Genomic DNA, 23,086 nt, shown 5'->3' with positions numbered 1-23,086 from the left:
TCTCCAAAATATACAACCATCTCTCACAGCTTTATCAAAAAACAAACAAGCAAACAACTCAATCAAAAAATGGTCAGGCAATCTAAATAGACATTTCTCCAAAGAAGAAGGACACATGGCCAAAAGTGCATGAAAACATGCTCAACATCACTAATTATTAGAGAGCCTTGGATACTCTGAGACTTTGTTTCTATATAACTGATTGAATCTTTCTTGTGAATTTATACCCTACTGAATACCAGAGGCAGGTGGTAATAAACTTTTGATAGATACCTTAGTTAGAGCCAGTTTAAAAGTTTCTTTTAGCTAACTCAGTATGTTTGAGATGTATGCTAAATCTTTTAGGTGTCCTCTGTCTTCCTCTCTAAAATGGCATTTTGATATATGGGGGGATGGAGTAAAGTGACTTCAGTGTGGGGTATTTGGTGTTTCAGATACATTTGGTGTTCTTTGGATCCTTTCTGGTCTCTTCTGTGGAATGGATGGTTTTGTGGTATGGAGTGGCCCCCACATGACCTTTTGAAGTGTTGTGTACCTGTTGCTAGAATTTAGAGTTCAGCAGTGAAACACCATACAACTTGTCCTCTGCCTATACATCCATAAGAAGTTTCTTCACTAAAGTCTTATCACTTGAATCATATGGAGTGATTTTTGTTTCCTGCTAGAACCCTGACTGGTATAAAATTGCTGACTGACTTTGAATTAAAGGTCACTGAATTAATAATCACCAATCATCCAAGTAACATATATGTATATCTATTATAGCAGTCATAATTATCACTGTCTGTCTCCACTGTCAAATGGTGAGGTTTTTGAGAGCAAGGATTTTCTTTTTTTTTTTTGGCTTTTTGCTATTTCTTTGGGCCGCTCCCGCGGCATATGGAGGTTCCCAGGCTAGGGGTCTAATCGGAGCTGTAGCCATTGGCCTACGCCAGAGCCACAGCAACGCAGGATCCGAGCCGTGTCTGCAACCTACACCACAGCTCACGGCAACGCCGGATCGTTAACCCACTGAGCAAGGGCAGGGACCGAACCCGCAACCTCATAGTTCCTAGTCGGATTCGTTAACCACTGCGCCACGACGGGAACTCCGGATTTTCTTCATCTTTATAAAACCACTGTTTAGCCTACTGTGTAATTAAGTACTACACACAGTGCTGCAAACTTCAGAGAAAGTCCCATAGACTTCAGAGAAAAGGAATATCTATAGTAGTCAGGAAAAGTTTTCTTGTGACTTGAACTCTGAAAAATGGATAGAATTTGATTGGATCAAGGAGAAGAAACTTTCCAGTTGGGAAGAACATTGAACATTAAGCCATGGAGGCTTAAATAAACATAGTGTCTTCTTGGATCAGTGAGGGAACTGCTTAAAATAGAGAGATTTTGTGGGGAAATAAAGTTGAGGTCAAATTATAGAAGATCTTAAAGTAGTGCAGAGGCATTCCAGTTTGAAGGAGAAGAAAATATAATCACTAATTCCTTTTGAATAATGTAAATTACATCATAAAATAGATGTAAAAAATCAGTACTGTTATATGATAGAATAGAAAGAATACAGAATAGATCAAATGGGAAGGTGGTCCCCAGCCAGTTACAGTAATCCAGATATGAAATGATTTAACCATTTTTTGAGCACTTATCATTCATTCATTTAATCATTCAAGTATCATTTGAATTTCTATCATGTATTAGGTACTGTACCAGGTATTTGGGATACAGTGGTGAGCAAAAAAGGAATAAAATTTAAAAATTATGTGTCATAAAGGACAATGAAGAGTAAATTAAAATTTTAAATTTCACTTAATAGGATTTTAGAAGTAAGTAGACATATTTGAGGGAAATAGGCTTGCACCACAACCAAAATCAAAGGTACATGAACAGTAAAACAATGAGTCAAGTTAGTATTAAATGGTATCTACAAGATCTATAAGAACAAAAATCCTGTTATTTTTGCATTTTGCCTAATATGGTTTGTACACATTGGAAACCCACTAGCATAAGAGTTACTGTCAAGAAGTCAGCAGTGTTGTCAAACAACTACCCATATTTTATTGACTTGATAATTCCAGGAGGTGATGATGGCATAGATCTAATTTGGCCAGGAAAGTCAACTACCCCAAAACAGGGGATCAACTGAGAAAACAAAGGAGAGGTTTTTGTTTTAATATTAAAATGTAAATTTAGTCATGCATATTTGAAAATCCTGCCACACTTTAAGCATGCTGTTTTTTCCACTGACCTGATTGCCATTCATGTAAATAAATTTGTGTTAGCAGATTCATATTGCTTCACTTCCTCTTTTATGACTATTTCCCCTATAAGGACTGTTCTTAGAGTGAAGCGGCATTTATTCCCTTGAAATTGCTTGTGAATTGAACTGGGATTATAGTCACTATGACAAAACACTGCTGTAACCTATTCATTGTGGTTGCCAGGGTGTTTGTATGTGTTGGGAGGAGGGGAAAACAGGAGGGTTGGGCCTGTTTTCATGGAACCTACAGTATGGTGGATGAGATAGATGTTTATATAATAATTACAGAAATAATTTCAAATTATAACCAAGTTATAGGCTATGAAGGATAAGTGCATGAACTTTGAAGGTTGATGATGGGCATTGGTAAAGCTGTGATACTTTAGTTGAGATTTGAAGAATGAGTAGAAGGTTTTTAAGAAGGATAGAGAATTCCAGGCTGAGAAACCAGCAAGTACATTTTCTCTGTGAGGGAAAGGAGCATGTTAAGAACTGAAAGTGTAAAGGCCGAATTTCAGGGAGGAAGATAAAGTTGGTATACTATGAAGAAGCTGAGGTAGATAGCAATAGGATCATAAAGGGCCTTGTGAGCCATGATCAGAATTTTGTCCTTCCTTCTTAGAACACAGGAAGCCATGATGTGTTTTAAGCTGCGTGTGTGTGTGTGTGTGTGTGTGTGTGTGTGTGTGTGTAATTTGCAATTAAGAATTGCTCTGTTGAAGGATGGATGATGAATGGACAAGAGGGTCAGAGTAGATATGCAGTAAAACCTAAGTGAGAGAATGATGATAACTTGGACTAAGATGGTGGCAATTGAGACAGAGAGGAATGAATGCTTTTCTAAGATATTTAAAAGGTAAAGTTGGTAGGATTTGTGATGGATTAGATATGAGGGATAATAGGAGAGGGAAGACTGTCAAGGATGATGCCTGGGTTTCTGGTATGCACAAATGGATACTAGTCCCATTCATGCAAAGAGAGATCATGAAAAAAGCCCAGCTCTACTGGGGGAAAAACATGAGTTGTGTTTTGGCTTATCATGTAGATATAGGGATCTGGAATTCAGAGGGTAAATATCATGGAAAATTGCTATTATTTTTTGACTTCCTGGAATTAATCCACTTCTTATGTTTGGAGATATTCTTAACAGCCTGGAAGAAAGAAGCGAAGCATGTCGCTTAGGTTTCTCCAATCAAATGTACCCATCCAAAATTTTAGATTGGGAATAAGTGACATAAGGAAGTATGCCTTAGGAAGAATCCCCTTTTAGGGGATTAGGCTTCCACCAAATAATCAATGAGGAAAGGAGTGGGAAGGAATTATATGTAGGAGACATGTATTCTGCTGAAAAATTTAGCAATAAAAGGAAGGTAATACAGTGCAATTAAAATGGATAATAGTTTTAAATTAAGAATTTCTTCAGATTATGATTTACACGTATGGAGCAAGAGGGAAAAGTGTTACTTATAGGTATGGGAGTATATAATATAATAAAAATAATGGGGCTACTTTCCCAGGAAATAATGTGTTAAAATAAAAATTAACTTGAGTCAACATTCTATAATTTTTCAGACAGAGCACTATATTTCATTGAGGGGATTTAGGAGAATAAAATTTATTATTACAGTATATATATTTTTTGGCCATGCCTGTGGCATGTCCAGCCACTGCAATGATAACTCTGGATCCTTAACTGACTGCTCCACAAAGGAACTCCTAAAGTTTATTATTTAAAACTCTTCGGTAGATGGAAAATCTTTATCTTTATTGTTTTTCCAGAAGGGACTTTTGGAATGGGATGGGGGTAGTGGAGTTGGTAGAACTCAAGTGTATTTTTTTTGAGAGTAATTAGGATATGCATACATCCGAATATAAATGTGAATAAATTGATTTCCAGGTTTCAGTAAGGTGGTGTTTCTAGGTTTCCACAATTTTACATTAAAAAATCTACTGTTAAGTTAAAGTGGGTCACTCTTTGACCTGTCAAATTTTCTTAGCAGTAATAGCAAAGTAGTGCCAGCAAGGTTATTGATAATTTAGCCTTCATATCCATTCTTTCATGCCTTCCTAAAAAATGGGTAGTTAATAAATATAAACAAGTATAGGAATAAAGCTGCTTGATTTTTTACATCATCAGACTTACACTGAATTATCATTGTTGACTGTCTTTAACACTCATGAACAACATTACATAACATTGTAATAAAATTGGTTATTCAAATATCATCTGAAGTACTTAAGAAACACCGGTGTAGGTATCTTTTTCATCTTCATAATCTGTGAAACAACTTAGATTGTTGGGAATTTGGGCAATAATTTACATCATTTACTATTAAACACATTTTTACCAGAAATATACCAATAATGAAGGCAGTTTGGGGGAATGATTTGTTTAAATTATTGTGAGCAAATTATAAACTATAAATAATTTATAAATCACAAAGTGAACTCTTTCACTTTGGATATGCAAAATCTAAGAGCATAAAGTGTCCAACGATAGCATTTTGGACAGAAAAAATTAATGTGCACTTTATTTGAACTAAACAGACTAGTCACTCAAAATATTTGTTGAATGAAATGTATTTGCATTCTTATACTTGCTTTTCAAGACGTTTTGAAAAATGCTAAATGAGAAATTGAATCTTGAGAGTTGATTCTGGTGATTTATGTTATCCTGTTAAAGTTAGTATCAGTTTCATTGCTGTTTTCCAAAATATTTTTTAACCTGTTATTTTTACCTGCGGAACGGATAGTCTTAAAAAAAAAAACCCACCCCGGACAAGTTCCCTAACCCTGGGTCGAGAGCTTCCGCGCCCGGTGCACTTTCCGAAGGCGGTAGGAGATCGGGTTCTCGCCCCGCGGGCGGCGGGTGGGGGTGAGGAAGGCGTGAGCGCAGCCGGGTGAGTCTCGCGGGGATTTCGATCTCGCGCCTCAGCGCGATTTGCTGCTCCCGCCGTGGGCCTCGCGCAGACGGGTTGGGCTGAGTGGGGCTGAGGCGGAGCGCCAGCCCTCCTAGGGTATCTCCTGTCACGTCCGCGGCCCTCGCGACCTTGGGTAGCGTCTGGGTCGGGGGAAGGAAGGGCGTGAGCCTTCGGGTCCTGGGGGGAACGGGGGAGAGGGACTGAGGTGGGTGGAAGGAATTGCGCGTGGCGGTTATTCGCTGGGCAGGCAGCCCTGAGGGGTCGGGGGCCCGGCGGGCCCTGTCCCCAGAGGTCGCGTTCTGGGGGTTTCCTGGCGTGTGGCCTTGCTCTGGACGGCACTGCCGCCCGAAGGCGGGTATCGGGGGCGGACTCGGGGAGGAGAAGCGAGTGGGCTGTGGAGGGAGTCGGCGAGTGAACTTCCCGCTTCAAAACGCGCGGGCAGAGTAGTTTTCTCAGTGTGCCCACTAGAGAGCCGAACCCCGCCTCAGGCGTTATCTTTAAAATGCGACTTGGTAGTTCTGGGAATACTTCCAATTTGTGGACTCTCGGTAAAATACCGAGTGTAAAGTTGCTCAGTTCCCGCAGGTTGTTTTACCTCGCTGTTGGTGAAAGACTTTAAAAATCTTGCTACCCGTAGTGATAACACGCAGAGAAAGGACGTGTTGAGAGAGTTGTTTATTTTAAAGAGCATATACTTTTGAGAAATCTGGGTGTCTGTGGATTACTATGTATAAACAATTATGAAGTTTCAGTCATGCAACGATATTCAATTTATTTTATGATATAAAATTATATATATTTAATATATAACTACATTCGTTTACTTAATTTATGTATTTAATATCTATAATTAAATATATGTAATGACGTTCATTTTTTACGTACCTGCTGGGGCTCTGCCCAGTACTGGAATGAAGGGGTCTTTTCCCTCCTCAGTCTTTTGCTCCACTCACGTTTTTCTGTAATAATGCTCTGTGAAAAGGTTGTTTATAGAAAATCCTTGCTTATTATTATTATTCTTTTTTTTTAGCAAAGTATCCAGGATGAATGACAGCCTGTTTGTCAGTTTGGACAGACTTTTGTTAGAATTTGGTAGGTATAAAATGAAAATAAACAGGTAACTATTTATATTGTTATTTGACATTTTAACAATGAAATGAAATCACAAAAGAATTATTTATTTTAGTTTTCCAGTATGAGCAAGATATAAGTACTAAAGAAGATATAATTCAACGAATTAATAGTAAGTAGTTTTGCATGACAGATATTTTTATTTTTTAATTTTTATGGAATGTAAAATACTGTGCAGTTACCTTGTTTAGGGTAACTTACAGTTGGCATAATTTTTTTCCTGGTTTTGTTTAGTGACTGATAACGAGCTATTTAACTACACTTTTTCAATAATAAATTTCTGTATTCAGCATTTAATTATTTTGTGTTTAAGGATTGTTTTAAACAGAAATGACCCTTAGTTAAATACAATTGAAATTATTATTTTTCTCAGATAACACAGGTTATTTCAAATATTTGACTGAAAAATTGCAAATATTTTTATAAATCATCAAAAGTCAGAGGCCAGATTAATAGATGCCACATTTTCAGGAATGCTAATTCTGAATATTATGAATGGAATGGCAAAGCAAAGGACATAAATATAGTATTTTAAGATCCTACATAAAAACTAACAAAAGCAAATATAATAATTAATTTTTTAATAGTTCTGAAAGGTAGACAAGTTATCTTTTCTGCAACAAAAAGAATTTAGAATTTAAATGATTTATTTTAATCTTTTAAAGAAAGTATATCTTATATTTACTCACTAGTAACAAGGAAATGAGTTGAAGGTGCATTAAATAATGTCATGAAATTGATGAATAGAAATTTCATATTTGTGAAAAACAAAACTCTTAAGGTAGTATTATATGAGTAAATGTTTACATAAATTCATAGCTTTGTAAGATATCACTGATCTTAGATATTACCTAATCCAGCCCTCTTACATTAAAGATGAGGGACAGGGGAGATTTATTTCTCTTAAATCCCAAATGCAAATTTGTAGCTTCTGGGTCTAAGAGGAAGCCTAACTCTGGTCCTGGGCTTTTTAGCATAGTGCACTTCCTATCTCAAACTTCTCTTCCTCTCCATTCTCTGGTCCTTCTTCTTCTTTTTTTTTTTTTTAAGTCAGTTGCCACACCTTGTTTCTACTGTATTTGTTTATTTTGAATTTATGATTTCTTTTTAAGAAAATAAATATTGTCTTTTCCCAGAATGCTTTGAAGATATTAAAGAAAATAAAGCGACCATTTGTAAAATACACGAAGCTATAAATACAACAGATGAGGAAATAGGTCATTACTGTAGACATAGTAAGGAGATCAAAGACAGCTGTAGTAAGTGAGTATTTTAAAGAAACTTTCAAAAATTGTCATTAAATTCTTTCATTCAAGGTTTTTGAATTTATAGTGGAAGACATTTGCTTTAAAGTAGTATTTTATGTTAGGAAAATGATGAATCAAATCTTCAATTTCCTTGTTATATACCACTGTAAAAGGGATCACAGAAGTTTCAAAAGAAAAATAGAAGTGCTGTAAGATCTCTTGAATTCAGATCCAATTAGTCTCAATACAGTATTTTGAATAATCTAGGCACAGAATAGAAAATTCTTTTAAATAAATAAATTTGAAATAATTTCCATCTTTGAATTTTCAAGATCTTATTTTTGTCTAAGGGACCCTAGCCTAAAATTCATAGCTTTTCAAAATAAAAATATTCAATATGTTAAGAATTCTTTCAATATAGCTTCAGGTTTTGAATTCTGGTAGTTACAACTATTATAAGACAAAACATTTTGAAACAAAGGCTTGTTAATGGAATGTAATTGTATGGACAGGTACTTACAAAAATAAAATATGTTAGTTTTCTGTATTTAATTTTATGTGAACCATTGTGTTTTTATTTAGTACTGTACTTCCAAGAATTATATTTGTTTTTAAATGTTATTTAAAAATTCATAAGCTTTTTTGGTTTTCCCTCATTACTTTTTTAATACTGGTTTTAAAATTCCTGTTGTGGCTCTGTGGGTTAAGGACCCCAAGCTGTCTCTGTGAGGATGCAGGTTCTATCCCTGCCCTTGCTCAGTGGGTTAAGATGTTGCTGTAAGCTGTGGCATAGGTTGGAGGTGCAGCTCATATCTGGTGTTGCTGTGGCTGTGGTGTAGGCTGCAAGTGCACCTCTGATTAGACCCTTGGCCTGGGAACTTACATACACTGCAGGTGGGGCTGTAAAAAGAAAAAAATATATACTTAACATAAAAATTCAAAGACATACTAATGTATGGTGTAAAAAGTTTCTCCTTACCTGCATTCCCCATGCCACCCTGCTCTCTTCCTTATAGGCAGTCACCCTTAACAGTGAATACCATTTCGGACCTTCTGAAATACATATTCATCATCATTGTTACATATGCTTTTATACATATATATCTGTATATCTATTTTTCATTTTTTAAAAAATGCGATCATACCATACTTATTCATTTTTTTATCTTTTTAGGGCCACACCTGCAGCACATGGAAGTTCCCAGGCTAGAGGTCAAATCAGAGCTGTAGCCGCTGGCCTACACCACAGCCATAGCAATCCCAGATCTGAGCAGCATTGGCCACCCACACCACAGCTCAAGGCAACGCCTGTTCCTCAACCTATGGAACAAGGCCCATGTTCCTTATGGATACCAGACAAGTTCGTTTCTGCTGAGCCATGATAATTCTTCAACTTTTTAAAATTTAACAATATGTAACATAAATGGTGCTATACATGTCATGACTATGTATAGTTTTCATTCTTTATTTTTTAACAGCTCCATAGTGCTTTATAGTATTGATGTATCCTAAGTTTTTTAACCATTTTCCTATTATTAAACATTCAGGTTATTTCTAGTTTTTTCCTATTGAAAGCAACATATACAGGTATCCTTCTGCACTTCTAGACCTGTAGCTCTAGAATGAACTCCTAGAAGTTAAATTGCTAGATCAAAGAGTATGTATGTTTAAATATTTGATAGATAATGCCAAACTGCTCTCTGAAAAATTATACTAATTTGTATTTTAACCAACAATATATGAGAGTTTCTATTTCCTTACACTTTTGTTAATACTAAAATTATTAATGTTTACTTTTTGGTAATATGATAAAAAAGCTACATATTGTTGAACTTTTACTTTGATTTAGATTTATTGTAGTAGATTTTACCAGTGGTTTCCCTCAGTTGGCTGTAATATGGGTGGAAAGATACTGGTAGTTTCTTTTTAGAAACAGCTGTGTCCAAGATGTATGTTATACAAGCTTATTCTCTGCTGGGTTCTGAGGACAGTTAGTAGGATCTATTTCTTTTTAATGTGTGAATAACTCTAGTTCATGATTTCAGCATGCTCATTAAGAGATTTAAATGTGAAGTATGAATTCATGAAAGTATTTAGAAGAAAATATAGGTGACTATCTGAGAGAAGAAGGCCTTTCTAAGTATGTCATCAGAGGTGGAAAACACATAGGAAAGAATGGATAAATATGACACATACAAATTAAAAAGAAAAACACCTCAGGAGTTCCCGTCCTGGCTCAGTGGTTAACGAATCTGACTAGGAACCATGAGGTTTTGGGTTCGATCCCTGGCCTTGCTCAGTGGGTTAAGGATTGGGCATTGCCACGAGCTGTGGTGTGGGTCACAGTCGCAGCTTGGATCTCGCATTGCTGTGGCTCTGGTGTAGGCTGGTGGCTACAGCTCTGATTCGACCCCTAGCCTAGGAACCTCCATATGCCGTGGGAGCAGGTCAAGAAAATGACAAAAAGACAAAAAAAAAAAAAAAAAAGAAAGAAAGAAAAACACCTCAAAGTGATATAAAGAGCAAAAGGATAAGGTAGGAAAATGTCAAAGAAGGGTTAATTTAAAAATAAAGTGGTTGAGGAAATTAGTAAGGAAGAGCCAAAACCCCATTAGAAACATGGGCACAGGAAGTTCCCATGATAGCTCAGTGGTTAACAAACCCAACTAGCATCCCTGAGGACGCAGTTTCGATCCCTGGCCTCGCTCAGTGGGTTAAGGATCCAGCATTGCCGTGAGCTGCGGTGTAGATTGCAGATAAGGCTTGGATCCTGCCTCCCTGTGGCTGTGGTGTAGGCCAGGCAGGCAGCTACAGCTCTGATTTGACCCCTAGCCTGGGAACCTCCATATGCCTCAGGTATGGCCCTAAAAAGACAAAAAAAAAGGTAAAGTAAATACCAAAATGAAGAAATATCTGTCTAATAAACTTGTGACCAAATGCTCAATCTTACTAATAAAGACATTCAAATTAAAGCAATAATAACATACTATGTATTTTTTTCACCTTTAAATTTTGCAGAAATTTGAAGAAAGATAATAGTATTGGCCAGGAAATAAAATCACCTCTCTGACACACTGTAGGAATGTACACCCATACATACCTTTCGGATGGCATATTAATATACTTTTAAACTTTAAAAATAAGCATAACTTGATTGAATGGTTCCATTTCTGAGAATTTTTCATAAAGAAATGACTAGGCAGTTTCTCAAAGATGTAAAGTACAACAAGGTGTTTACTTCAACCTTTTTTATGATAGAAAAACATTGGAAACAACCAAAATGTTTAACATTAGGTGATTTTTTTTTTTTTTTTTTGTTGCTATTTCTTGGGCTGCTCCCACGGCATATGGAGATTCCCAGGCTAGGTGTCTAATCGGAGCTGTAGCCACCAGCCTATGCCAGAGCCACAGCAATACGAGATCCAAACCGCGTCTGCAACCTACACCACAGCCCACGGCAACGCCGAATCCTTAACCCACTGAGCAAGGCCAGGGACCGAACCTGCAACCTCATAGTTCCTAGTCGGATTCATTAACCACTGCACTATGGGAACTCTTAGGTGATTGTTTAAATGAATTTTTGTTTTCCATATGAATAAACAGTGGGTGGCCCACTAATTTATGATGTAAATGAATAGTTATTGACATGGAAAGGTGTTTTCAGTACATTACAAATTGAACAAAACATTTTTAGTATGAATCCAATTTAGTAATTGAGTATTTATATATAATTAGAAAAACTCTAGAAATATGTACATCAGAATGCTTGCAGTATCTTTTTAGTGAACATGTGTTTTTTATGGAATTTTTAAAATATTCAGAATATATATATAAATATAAATATATATATATTTATATATATATATATATGTAAAACCTTTGACCTTATAATTCTGTTTTGGGGAATATTGTCTAAGGAAATGATTAGAAACTCAGACAAGTATGAGCATAAGCATGCTAATCAAAATGGGCAACAATATTGGAATGATTAGATAAATTATATAATATGTTGTATTTATTAAAACCTTTACAATGAGTTCTTAGTGACAAAGAACATGTGTATAGTTTAAAAGAAAGTGATGAAGGAAGATATGTTGTTATATGTGAATATGATCTCAAATATGTTAAATTATATACTTACAGTAAATCTAGAAAATTTATTAAAGCAACTTTAGTAGTTATTATTCAGTGTTGAGAACATGGACAATAATTCTTTTCTTTCTTTCTTTTTTTTTTTTCTTTTTTTTTTTTTTTTTTTTTAGGGCTGCACCGGTGCATGTGGAGGTTCCCAGGCTAGGGGTCTAATCGGAGCCGTAGCTGCTGGCCTACACCACAACCACAGCAACTCTGGATCGTTAACCCACTGAGCAAGGCCACGGATCGAACCCACGACCTCATGGATCCTAGTTGGATTTGTTAATCACTGAGCCATGAAGGGAACTCTTGATAATTATTTTCTTATATATACTTTTCTGTGCTTCCAAAGTGGGTATGTGTATTTTTGGAATCTGAAAAAATAAAGATCAGAAAAAAGATCTAGAGGAAATATTTAAATATTTAATACTTAGAATGAAAGCTGCCATGGTATGTGCTAGTTTTAGATTTTTCATATTGGTAACATTTTTCTAGTCATGTAATAAAGCAAGTGTAGAAGTTGAGTATTCATTGTATTCTTACTATCCGATTTTTTTTTTTTTTTTTTTTTTTTTGCTATTTAGGGCTGCACCCATGGCATATGGAAGTTCCCAAGTTAGGGGTTGAATAGGTGCTGCAGCTGCTGGCCTATGCCATGGCCATAGCAACAGCAACTCAGGATCCAAGACATGTCTACCACCTACACCATAACTCATGGCAAAGCCGGATCCTTAACCCACTGAGCAAGGCCAGGGATCAAGCTCACATCTTCATGAATACTAGTTACATTCATTACCGCTAAGCCACAATGGGAACTCCATTTTTTCTTACTATCTGACTTTATGATTCATTTTTGGTCTAGTTTCTTTCTTTAAGTTTCAGGAGGGTGTAAAATCTGACTTTTTAGATTTCAAAGGAGAGGAGTTTCCTCTGTCACTCAGTAGGTCAACGATCCAGCTTGTCTGTGTTGCTGGTTCAATCCCTGCCAGCACAGTGGGTTAGGGATCTTGCATTGCCGAAGTTATGGCATAGATGTGGCTCATATTAGATCCCTGGCCTGGGAACTTCCATATGCCAAGGGACTGCTGAAAAAGGGGAAGAAAAATTTCAGAGGAGGAAAAAAGCCCTCTTATCCTAGTTCCTTAAATTTTTCTCCAAAACAATTTCTTACCTAAGATCTTAGAACTATAATTAAAAAAGAATGCCTGATATTGCAGATTGCAGAGTATATTTCAGAAATTGCAGTTACCTCCATTGTAATATACACTTCAGCCATGTCGCATTTGTTCCTGCCCTAGTCATGGTTCTAAAATAGGTTTTACGTAAAAATTAATGGCTATTGATACTTGAACATGTATATGAATGCATGAATGATTGTTGTGTAATGGGAAATGAGAATTTTTTTCTTGATGTAAGATTTTTTTTTAGGGAAGAGAAAGATTTATCTTTAAATGGTTACATTCATTTTTATTTTCAATTTGTTTATCATTCTGAGATGCTAATTACGATATTTTTTTCCATAGCTGGAAGCCAACATGTGATGTATTTTACAAACATGAAGACTATATGCAGGACCAGTTTACTATTTATCAAGAAACTATTGAAAAAGACAAGTATATTAATTTAAGCTTATCAGTTCTAAAGATAGTATTAATAAGATATGGTTTGTAATAGAAACTTTGTGCACAAATTTTTTTTAAGGTAATTTCAATGTTTTGGACTCTTTGGGTGTCATTGTTGGCCTACCAATTTGTTATAAATCTCTATCCAACCTTGGATATGTTTAAATATGTCCTTAGAATCTATCAGTAGTGATTATAAGGCAGAATGTTTCAGTCATTTTTTTTTAATGACTGAATTGTTATAGTCAAACAATTGGAATAGTTAGCTGTACAAATAGCTCATGAAACATTTGGACTATTGACTTTTGAACGGTATTTTATATCAAACCATTTTTCAGAGTGCTAATTTAGTGGGGGGGTTAAATACTAATATTTGTGTGGGCTTTTTTTATTATGTGTAAAATCACCTGGTTTTGGAGACTAAATGAAATTAGTGAATACAGTGAAACAAAGGTGAGGAACTTTGAACACATTATATAGCTTTATAATTTGTCTTAATTGAGAAAATGGAAATATTTTTATTTTTAACATAATTGGACAAGAGCAGTATCTATTTTTTAATTTTTATTTATCTTACTTCTTCTCCCAGCTTTAGTGAGGTATAATTGACATATAACTTATATAAAGTCTGAGCTGTACAACATGATGATTTAATATATATGTATATTGTGAAATGATTACCACAGTAAGTTTAGGTAACACATCGATCACTTAACTACTGTGTTTTTTTTGTAGTGAGAATATTTAGATTTATTCTTTTAACAACTTTCAAGTATATAATACAGTATTATCATATTCACCATGCTTTATATTAGATCCCCAGAACTTACTTATCTTTTAACTGGAAGTTTGTACCCACTGACCAACATCTCCTTATTTCCTCTACCCTCCAGCCCCTGGAAGCCACGGCCACCATTATACTAGCTGTTTCTATGAGTTCATCTTTTTTTTTTTTAAATTTTACATATAAGTGAGATTATAACAGTATTATCTTTCTCTGTTTTAGTGTAATTCCTTCAAGGTCCATCCATATCATCACAAATGGCAGGATTTCCTTTTTTTATGGCTGAGTAACATTCCACATATATATATTTTATTTGTATGTGTGTGTGTATATATAATCACATTTTCTTTATTCATTCATCTGTCATTGTACCCAAGTTGTTTCCATGCCTTGGCCATTGTCTATAATGTTTAATAAAGATGGTGCAGATACCTCTTTGTTTTTTTAAAATATTTTAATTTTTTTCCATTATAACTGGTTTACAGTATTCTGTCAATTTTTTGCTGTACAGTATGGTGACCCAGTTACACATACATGTATACATTCTTTTTTCTCAAATTATGATGCTCCATCATAAGTGACTAGACATAGTTCCCAATGCTATACAGCAGGATCTCATTACTTATACATTCCAAAGGCAATAGTCTGCATTTATTAACCCCAAGTTCCCAAGCCATCCCACTCCCTCCCCCTCCCTTTTGGCAACCACAAGTCTGTTCTCCAAGTTCATGATTTTCTTTTCTGTGGAAAGGTTCATTTGTGCCATATATTACATTCCAGATAAAAGTGATAATCATATGGTATTTATCTTTCTCTTTCTGACTTCATTCAGTATGAGAGTATCTAGTTCCATTCATGTTGCTGCAAATGGCATTATTTTGTTCTTTTTTATTGCTGAGTAGTATGCCATTGGGTATATATACTACATCTCCTAATCCAATTATCTGTCAATGGACATTTGGGTTGTTTCCATGTCTTGGCTATTGTGAATAGTGCTGCAATGAACATGAGGGTGCAGGTGTCTTTTTCAAGGAAAGTTTTGTCTGTATATATGCCCAAGAGTGGGATGGCTGGGTCATGTGGTAGTTCCATATTTAGTTTTCTGAGGTACCTCCATACTGTTTTCCATAGTGGTTGTAACAGCTTGTATCAGGTTGTACATTCCCACCAACAGTGCAAGAGGGTTCCCTTTTCTCCACACCCCCTCCAGCGTTTGTTATTTGTGGCCTTTTTTTTTTTTTGTAGTAAGATTTTCTTTTGATTTTATTTTATTTTATTTTCCCACTGTACAGCAAGGGGATCAAGTTATCCTTACATGTATACATTTTTCCCTCCACCCTTTGTTCTGTTGCAACATGAGTATCTAGACATAGTTCTCAATGCTACTCAGCAGGATCTCCTTGTAAATCTATTCTAAGTTGTATCTGATAACCCCAAGCTCCAGATCCCTCTCCCTCCCTCCCTTGGACTTATTAATGATGGCCATTCTGACTGGTATGAGGTGGTACCTCATGGTAGATTTGATTTGCATTTCTCTAATCAGTGATGTCGAGCATTGTTTCATGTGCTTATTGGACATCTGTACACCTTCCTTGGACAAATATCTATTCAGGTCTTCTGCCCATTTTTCCATTAGGTTGTTGGCTTTTTTGCTGTTGAGTTGTGTAAATTTTTTGTATATTTTAGAGATTAAACCCTTGTCAGTTGCATCATTTGAAACTGTTTTCTCCCATTCTGTAAGTTAGATATCTCTTTGGAATAGTGGTTTTATTTCCTTTGAACGTATAACCAGACGTGAGATTGCTGGATCATATAGTTATTCTGTTTTTAATTTTTTAAAGTACCTTTTTACTATTTTCTGTGGTGGCTGTATTAATTTATGTTCTCACCAGCAGTACACAAGGGTCCCCTTTTCTCCACCTCCTTGCTGTCTTTTGTCTTTTTGATAATAGCCATACTACATGTATGAGGTAATAGCTCCTTGTGATTTTGTAGCATTTATCTGATAATTACTGATGTTTCCTGTACCTTTTGGCTATTTGTCTTCTTTGGGAAAATGTCTGTTTAGGTCCTAGGCCCATTTTAACTTGGATTATTAGTTTTTGCTATTGAGTTGTGTGAGCTCCTTATGTATTTTGGATATTAATCCCTTATTGGATGTATGGTTTGCAGATGTTTTCTCCCATTCCATAGGTTGCATCTTCATTTTGTTGATTGATTCTTTTACTGTATCGAAGCTTTCTTAATTTGATGTAGTCTCATTTGTTAATTTTTGCTTTTATTGCTTATATTTTTGGTATCACATCTCAAAAAATCATTGCCAAGACCAACACCAAGATCTTTTTCCCTGTGTTTTCTCTAGGAGTTCTGTGGTTTTAGGTCTTATATTTAATTTTAAATATTTAATTCATTTTGAGTTAATTTTTATGAGTGGTGTAAAATAGGGGTCCACTTTCATTCTTTTGCATGTGGCTATCCAGTTTTCCCACTACTATTTATTGACGAGACTATCCTTTCCCCATTGAATATTGACTCTTTTTCTAAATATGCTTGACTGTATATGCATGGATTTACTTTTGGACTCTTGATTGTTCCATTGGTTTAGCTATCTGTTTTTATGCCAATACCATACAATTTTGATTACTATATCTTTTTAGCATAATTTGAAATGAGGAGGTATGGTGCTCCCACCTTTATTCTTCTTTTTAAAAATTTCTTTGACTATTTGGAGTATTTTATGGTTCCATACAAATTTTGCAATTTTTTCCTATTTCCATGGAAAGTGCCATTGTAATTCTGATGAGGTTGCATTGAATCTATAGATGGCTTTGCATAGTATGAATAGTATAACAATATTAATTCTTATGATCCATGAGCACAGAATATCTTTCCATATTTGTGTCTTCTCCAGTTTCTTTCATATTGTGTTATAGTTTTCAGTGTGCAAATCTTTAACCTTCTTGGTTAAGTTTATTCCTAAATTTTTAAATGTTTTTGATGCTGCTATAAATAGGGGTAGTTTTCTTTATTTCTTTTTCAGATAGTTTGTTAATATATAGAAGTGCAACTCATTTTTGTATGTTGATTTCGAATCCTAAAATTTACTGAATTTGTTGTTTAGTTCTAATAGGTTTTTGTTGGAGTCTTAGAGTTTTCTGTATATAAACATATACCATTTGGAAGCAGAGACCATTTTACTTTTTTCTTTCCTATTTGGATGCTTTTTATTTCTTTTTCTTGCCTAATTGCTCTAGCTAAGACTTTTAGTACTATATTGAATAAGAATGGTGAGAGTGGTATCTTTGTCTTGTTTCTGAGTTTGGAGGAAAAACTTTTAGCTTTTACCATTGAGTATGATGCTAGTTATGGGCTTGTCATATATGGTCTTTATTACATTGAGGTATACCTAATTTGTTGAAAATTTTTAATCATGAAAAGTGTCACATTTTGGCAGATACTTTTTTCTGTATGTGTTGAGAAGATCAGGTGATTTTTATCCTTCATTCCATTAATGTGGTATTTCATGTTAAATGATTTGTGTATATTGAACCATCCTTGCATCCTAGGGATAAATCCCACTTGGTCATGGTGTATGATTCTTTTAATGGGCTGTTGAATTTGATTTGCTAGCATTTTGTTGAGAATTTTTGCATCTGCAGTCATCAGGGATATTGACCTGTAGTTTTCTTTTTGTTTCCTTATTTGGCTTTGGATCAGGGTAATGCTGGCCTCATACAATGAGTTGGAATGTGTTTTCTCCTCTTCGATTTTTTGAGAAGCATTTGAGAGGGATTGATGTTCATTCTTCTTTAAATGTTTGGTACAATTCACCAGTGAAACCATCTGATCCTGGGCTTTTCTTTGTTGGGAGGTTTTTTAAATTTGTTTTTGTTTCTCTTTTTCTTTTTGGCCATGCCTGTGGCATGCAGAAGTTTCTGAGCCAGGGATCAAACCTGAGCCACAGCAGTGACAACATTGGATCCTTAACCCACTGCACCACCAGGGAACTCCCTGTTGGGAGGTTTTTGATAAATGCTTCCATCTCCTTGCTAGTAATTGACCTGTTCAGATTTTTATTTTTTCATGATTCAGTCTTGGTAGGTCACATGTTTCTATAAATGTATCCCTTTCTTCTAGGTTATCTGGTTTATTTTCCTATAATTGTTCATAGAAGCCTGTTATGATCCTTTATATTTCTTTGGTGTCAGTTGTAATATCTCCTGTTTCATTTATAATTTTGTGTAAGTCTTCTCTCTTTTTTTTTTGTTAATCTAGTTAAAAGTTTACAAATTTTGTTTATCTTTTCAAAAAAGCAACTTTTTGTTTCATTGATTTTCTCCCCCTATTTTCTTTCTTGTCTCTACTTCATTTATTCTTGCTCTAACCTTTAATATACCCTACTTTCAGCTATCTTTGGGGTTACATTATTCTTTTTGTAATTCCTTGAGAAGTAACCTTTGTCTCTTGATTAATTTTCCTGATTTCATTTAGTTATCTGTATTCTTTTGCATTTCATTGAATTTCTTTAAGATGATTATTTTGAGTTCTTTGTAAAGCAGATTATAGATCTCTATTCTTTGGGTCAGTTACTGAAGCTTTTTTACTTTTCCTTTGGTGGTATCATGTTTGCCTAATTCTTTGTAAACTGTGTATTGTTGCGTTAGTGTCTATGCACTTGAACGAGCAAACTCTTTTTCCAGTTTTTACAGTCTGGTTGTGGCAAGTAAAGACCTTTTTCTTTTTTTTTGTATGTTTTTATTTTTATTTTATTATTTTTTATTACTCAAATGAATTTATTACATCTGTAGTTGTATGATGATCATAACAATCTGATTTCACAGGATTTCCATCCCACAGCCCAAGCACATCCCCCCACCCCACAAACTGTCTCCTCCTGAGACCATAAATTTTTCAATGTCTTTGAGTCAGTATCTGTTCTGCAAAGAAGTTCAGTCTGTCCTTTTTTCAGATTCTACATGTCAGTGAAAGCATTTGATGTTGGTGTCTCATTGTATGGCTGACTTCACTTAGCATGATAATTTCTAGGTCCATCCATGTTGGAAAAAATTCTGGTATTTCATTCTTTTTAATGGCTGAGTAATATTCCATTGTGTATATGTACCACATCTTCTGGATCCACTCCTCTTTCGATGGACATTTAGGTTGTTTCCATGTCTTGGCTATTGTAAATAGTGCTGCAATGAACATCAGAGTACATGTGTCTTTGCAAGTCGTGGTTTTTGCTGGATAGATGCCCAGGAGTGGGATTGCTGGGTCAAATGGTAGTTCTATGTTTAGTTTTCTGAGGCATCTCCATCCTGTTTTCCACAGTGGTTGCACCACTTTACAATCCCACCAAGAGTGTACTAGGGTTCCTTTTTCTCCACACCCTCTCCAGCACTTCTTGTTTGTAGACTTTTGGATGCTGGCCATTCTGCAAATCAAAACCTCATAGTGGTTTTGATTTGCGTCTCTCTAATAATGAGTGATGTAGAACATCTTTTCATGTGTTTCTTGGCCATCTGTATGTCGTCTTTGGAGAACTGTCTGTTTAGATCTTCTGCCCATGTTTTGATGGGGTTGTTTGTTTTTTCGGTATGGAGCTGCAGAAGGTGTTTATAAATTTTGGAGATTAATCCCTTGTCAGTCGATTCATTTGCAAAGATTTTCTTGCATTCTGTAGGTTGTCTTTTTGTTTTGTTTAGGGTTTCCTTTGCTGTGCAGAAACTTTTCAGTTTGATTAGGTCCCATTTGTTTATCTTTGTTTTTGTTGTCAGTGCTCTGAGAGGTGGATCTGAGGAGATGTTGCTGTTGTAAATGTCAGAGAGTGTTTGGCCTATGTTTTCCTCTAGGAGTTTGATAGTGTCTGGTCTTATATCTAGGTCTTTAATCCATTTGGAGTTTATTTTTGTGTATGGTGTTAGGGAGTGTTCTCATTTCATTCTTTTCCATGTGGCTGTCCAGTTTTCCCAGCACCACTTATTGAACAAGCTGTCCTTTCTCCATTGTATAGTCTTGCCTCGTTTGTCATAGATGAGTTGGCTGTAGGTGCATGGGTTGAATTCTGGGCTTTCTATCCTGTTCCACTGATCTATATTTCTGTCTTTGTGCCAGTACCATGCAGTTTTGATGACTGTTGCTTTGTAGTATAGTCTTAAGTCCAGGAGCCTGATTCCTCCAGCTCCATTTTTCGCTTTCAGGATGTCTTTGGCTATTCTGGGTCTTTTGTGCTTCCAAGCAAACTTTAAAATATTTTGTTCAAGTTCTGTGAAAAATGTCCTTGGTAATTTGATAGGGATTGCATTGAATCTGTAGATTGCCTTGGGTAGTATAGTCCTTTTGATAATATTAACTCTTCCAATCCACGAGCATGTATATCTTTCCAGTTATTTGTGTCATCTTTGATTTCTTTCATCAGTGTCTTATAGTTTTCAGAGTACAGGTCTTTTGTCTCTTTAGGTAGGTTTACTCCTAGGTATTTTATTCTTTTGGATGCGATGGTAAATGGGATTGCTTCCCTAATTTCCTTTTCTGCTTTTTCATTGTTAGTATATAGAAATGCCGTTGATTTCTGTGTATTGATTTTGTATCCTGTGACTTTGCCAAATTCATGGATGAGCTCTAACAGTTTTCTGTTAAGAGTCTTTAGGATTCTCTCGGTATAGTATCCTGTCATCTACAAATAGTGATAGTTTTATTTCTTCCTTTCCAATTTGGATTCCTTTTATTTCTTTTACTTCTCTGATTGCCGTGGCTAGGACTTCCAAAACTATGTTGAAGAGTAGTGGCGAGAGCGGACATCCTTGTCTTATTTCTGATCTTAGTGGGAATTCTTTCAGCTTTTCACCATTGAGAATGATGTTTGCTGTGGGTTTGTCATGTATGGCCTTTATCATGTTGAGGTAGGTTCCTGTTATGCCTACTTTCTGGAGGGTTTTTATCAGAAATGGGTGTAGGATTTTGTCAAAGGCTTTTTCTGTGTCTGTTGAGAGGATCATATGGCTTTTATTCTTCAGTTTGTTAATGTGGTGTATCACACTGATGGATTTGCGGATATTGAAGATCCCTTGCATCCCTGGGATAAATCCCACTTGATCATGATGTACAATCCTTTTAATGTATTGTTGGATGTGATTTGCTAGTATTTTGTTGAGGATTTTTGCATCGATGTTCATCAGTGAAATTGGCCTGTAGTTTTCTTTTTTTGTGGAATCTTTGTCTGGTTTTGGTATCAGGGTGACGGTGGCCTCATAGAATGAGTTTAGGAGTATCCCTTCCTCTGCAATTTTGTGGAATAGTTTCAGAAGGAGAGGTGTTAGCTCTTCTCTAAATATTTGATAGAATTTGCCTGTGAAGCCATCTGGTCCTGGACTTTTTTTGTTGGAAGTTTTTTAATCACAGTTTCAATTTCAGTTCTTGTGATGGGTCCGTTCATATTTTCTATTTCATCTTGGTTTAGTCTTGGAAGATTGTACTTTTCTAAGAATTTGTCCATTACTTCTAGGTTTTCCATTTTATTGGCATATAGTTGCATATAGTCGTCTCTTATGATCCTTTGTATTTCTGTGATGTCCATTGTTACTTCTCCCTTTTCATTTCTAATTTTATTGATTTGAGTCCTCTTTTTTTCTTGATAAGTCTGGCTAGCAGTTTATCAATTTTGTTGATCTTTTCAAAGAACCAGCTTTTTGTTTCATTGATCTTTTCTATGGTTTTCTTTGTTTCTATTTCATTGATTTCTGCTCTGATCTTTATGATTTCTTTACTTCTTCTAACTTTAGGTCTTGTCTGTTCTTCTCTCTCAAGCTGCTTTAGCTGTAAAGTTAGCTTGTTTATTTGAGCTTTTTCTTGTTTCCTGAGTTAGGCTTGTATTGCTATAAACTTTCCTCTTAGAACGGCTTTTGCTGCATCCCATAGGTTTTGGAGTGTTGTATCTTCATTGTCATTTGCTTCTAGGTATTTTTTAATTTCCTCTTTGATTTCTTCAGTGATCCATTGGTTGTTTAGTAGCATGTTGTTGATTCTCCACGTGTTTGTGTTTTTTGCATTTTTTTTTTCTTGTTGTTGATTTCCAGTCGTATAGCGTTGTGGTCGGAAAAGATGCTTGATATGATTTCAATTTTTTTGAAGTTACTGAGGTTGGATTTGTAGCCCAGGATATGGTCAGTCTTAGAGAATGTTCCATGTGCACTTGAGAAGAATGTGTATTCTGTTGCTTTTGGATGGAATGTCCTATAAATATCTATTAAGTCCATCTGGTTTAATACTTCATTCAGGCCTGTGTTTCCTTATTGATTTTCTGTGTGGTTGATCTGTCCATTGCTGCAAGTGGGGTGTTAAAGTCCCCCATTATGATTGTGTTATTGTGGATTTGTCCTTTTAAGGTTGTTAGCAGTTGCCTTATATATTGAACCTGTGTTGGGTGCGTAGATATTTAAAATTGTTTTATTTTCTTCTTGGATTGATCCTTTGATCATTATATAATGTTCTTCTTTGTCCCTTAAAATATTCTTCATTTTTAAAGTCTATTTTTTTGATATGAGTATTGCTACTCTAGCTTTCTTTTGATCCCCATTTGCATGGAATATTTTCTTCCATCCTCTCACTTTCAATTTGTATGTGTCTCTAGAATTGAAGTGGGTCTCTTGAAGACAGCATATATATGGGTCTTATTTTTGTATCCATTCAGCCAGTCTGTGTCTTTTGGTGGGGCGTTTAGTCCATTCACATTTAAGGTAATTATTGATATGCATGTTCTTATTGCCATTTTATTAATTGCTTTGGATTTGCTTTTGCTGCTCTTTTTTCTTCCCTTCTTCTATTGTTCTTTTCTGCCTATAGAAGTTCCTTTAGTATTTGTTGTAAGGCTGGTTTAGTGTTGCTGAATTCTCTCAGCCTTTGCTTATCTGAGAAGGTTTTGATTTCTCCTTCAAATCTGAATGAGAGCCTTGCTGGGTAGAGTAATCTTGGTTGGAGGTTTTTTCCTTTCATCACAT

At 35.5% G+C, this 23,086-nt stretch overlaps 1 protein-coding gene across 49 annotated transcripts in view; it reads left to right on the top strand.

Annotated features, from left to right (window-relative positions):
* C1H14orf39 (chromosome 1 C14orf39 homolog) overlaps positions 1-23,086 on the top strand; it is a 259,890-nt gene that overhangs the window by 141,033 nt on the left and 95,771 nt on the right. For 17 of the 49 annotated variants that reach the window (XR_014820192.1, XR_014820159.1, XR_014820213.1 and 14 more), the window contains 4 exons: positions 6,203-6,264; positions 6,344-6,415; positions 7,440-7,566; positions 13,208-13,297. Coding sequence is in view for 42 of the 49 variants with exons in the window: in XM_084982587.1 (XP_084838713.1) it covers positions 6,203-6,264; positions 6,344-6,415; positions 7,440-7,566; positions 13,208-13,297 (351 nt within the window). In the remaining 7 variants the exon portion in view is untranslated. Of the gene's footprint in view, positions 1-5,058; positions 5,152-5,224; positions 5,378-5,399; positions 5,524-6,202; positions 6,265-6,343; positions 6,416-7,439; positions 7,567-13,207; positions 13,386-23,086 lie in introns of those variants that run through there. The other 32 variants (XR_014820212.1, XR_014820216.1, XM_084982621.1 and 29 more) reach the window with 21 other exon arrangements.

This window comes from Sus scrofa, chromosome 1 (genome assembly GCF_054392235.1).
Source record: "Sus scrofa isolate SSC_HxYL_T2T_F1_AM1 chromosome 1, Sscrofa_HxYL_maternal_Yorkshire_Landrace_v2.0, whole genome shotgun sequence".
Lineage (NCBI taxonomy): Eukaryota > Metazoa > Chordata > Mammalia > Artiodactyla > Suidae > Sus > Sus scrofa.
Note: the sequence above shows the minus strand (reverse complement) of the source record. Positions and strands in the feature narration are given on the sequence as shown.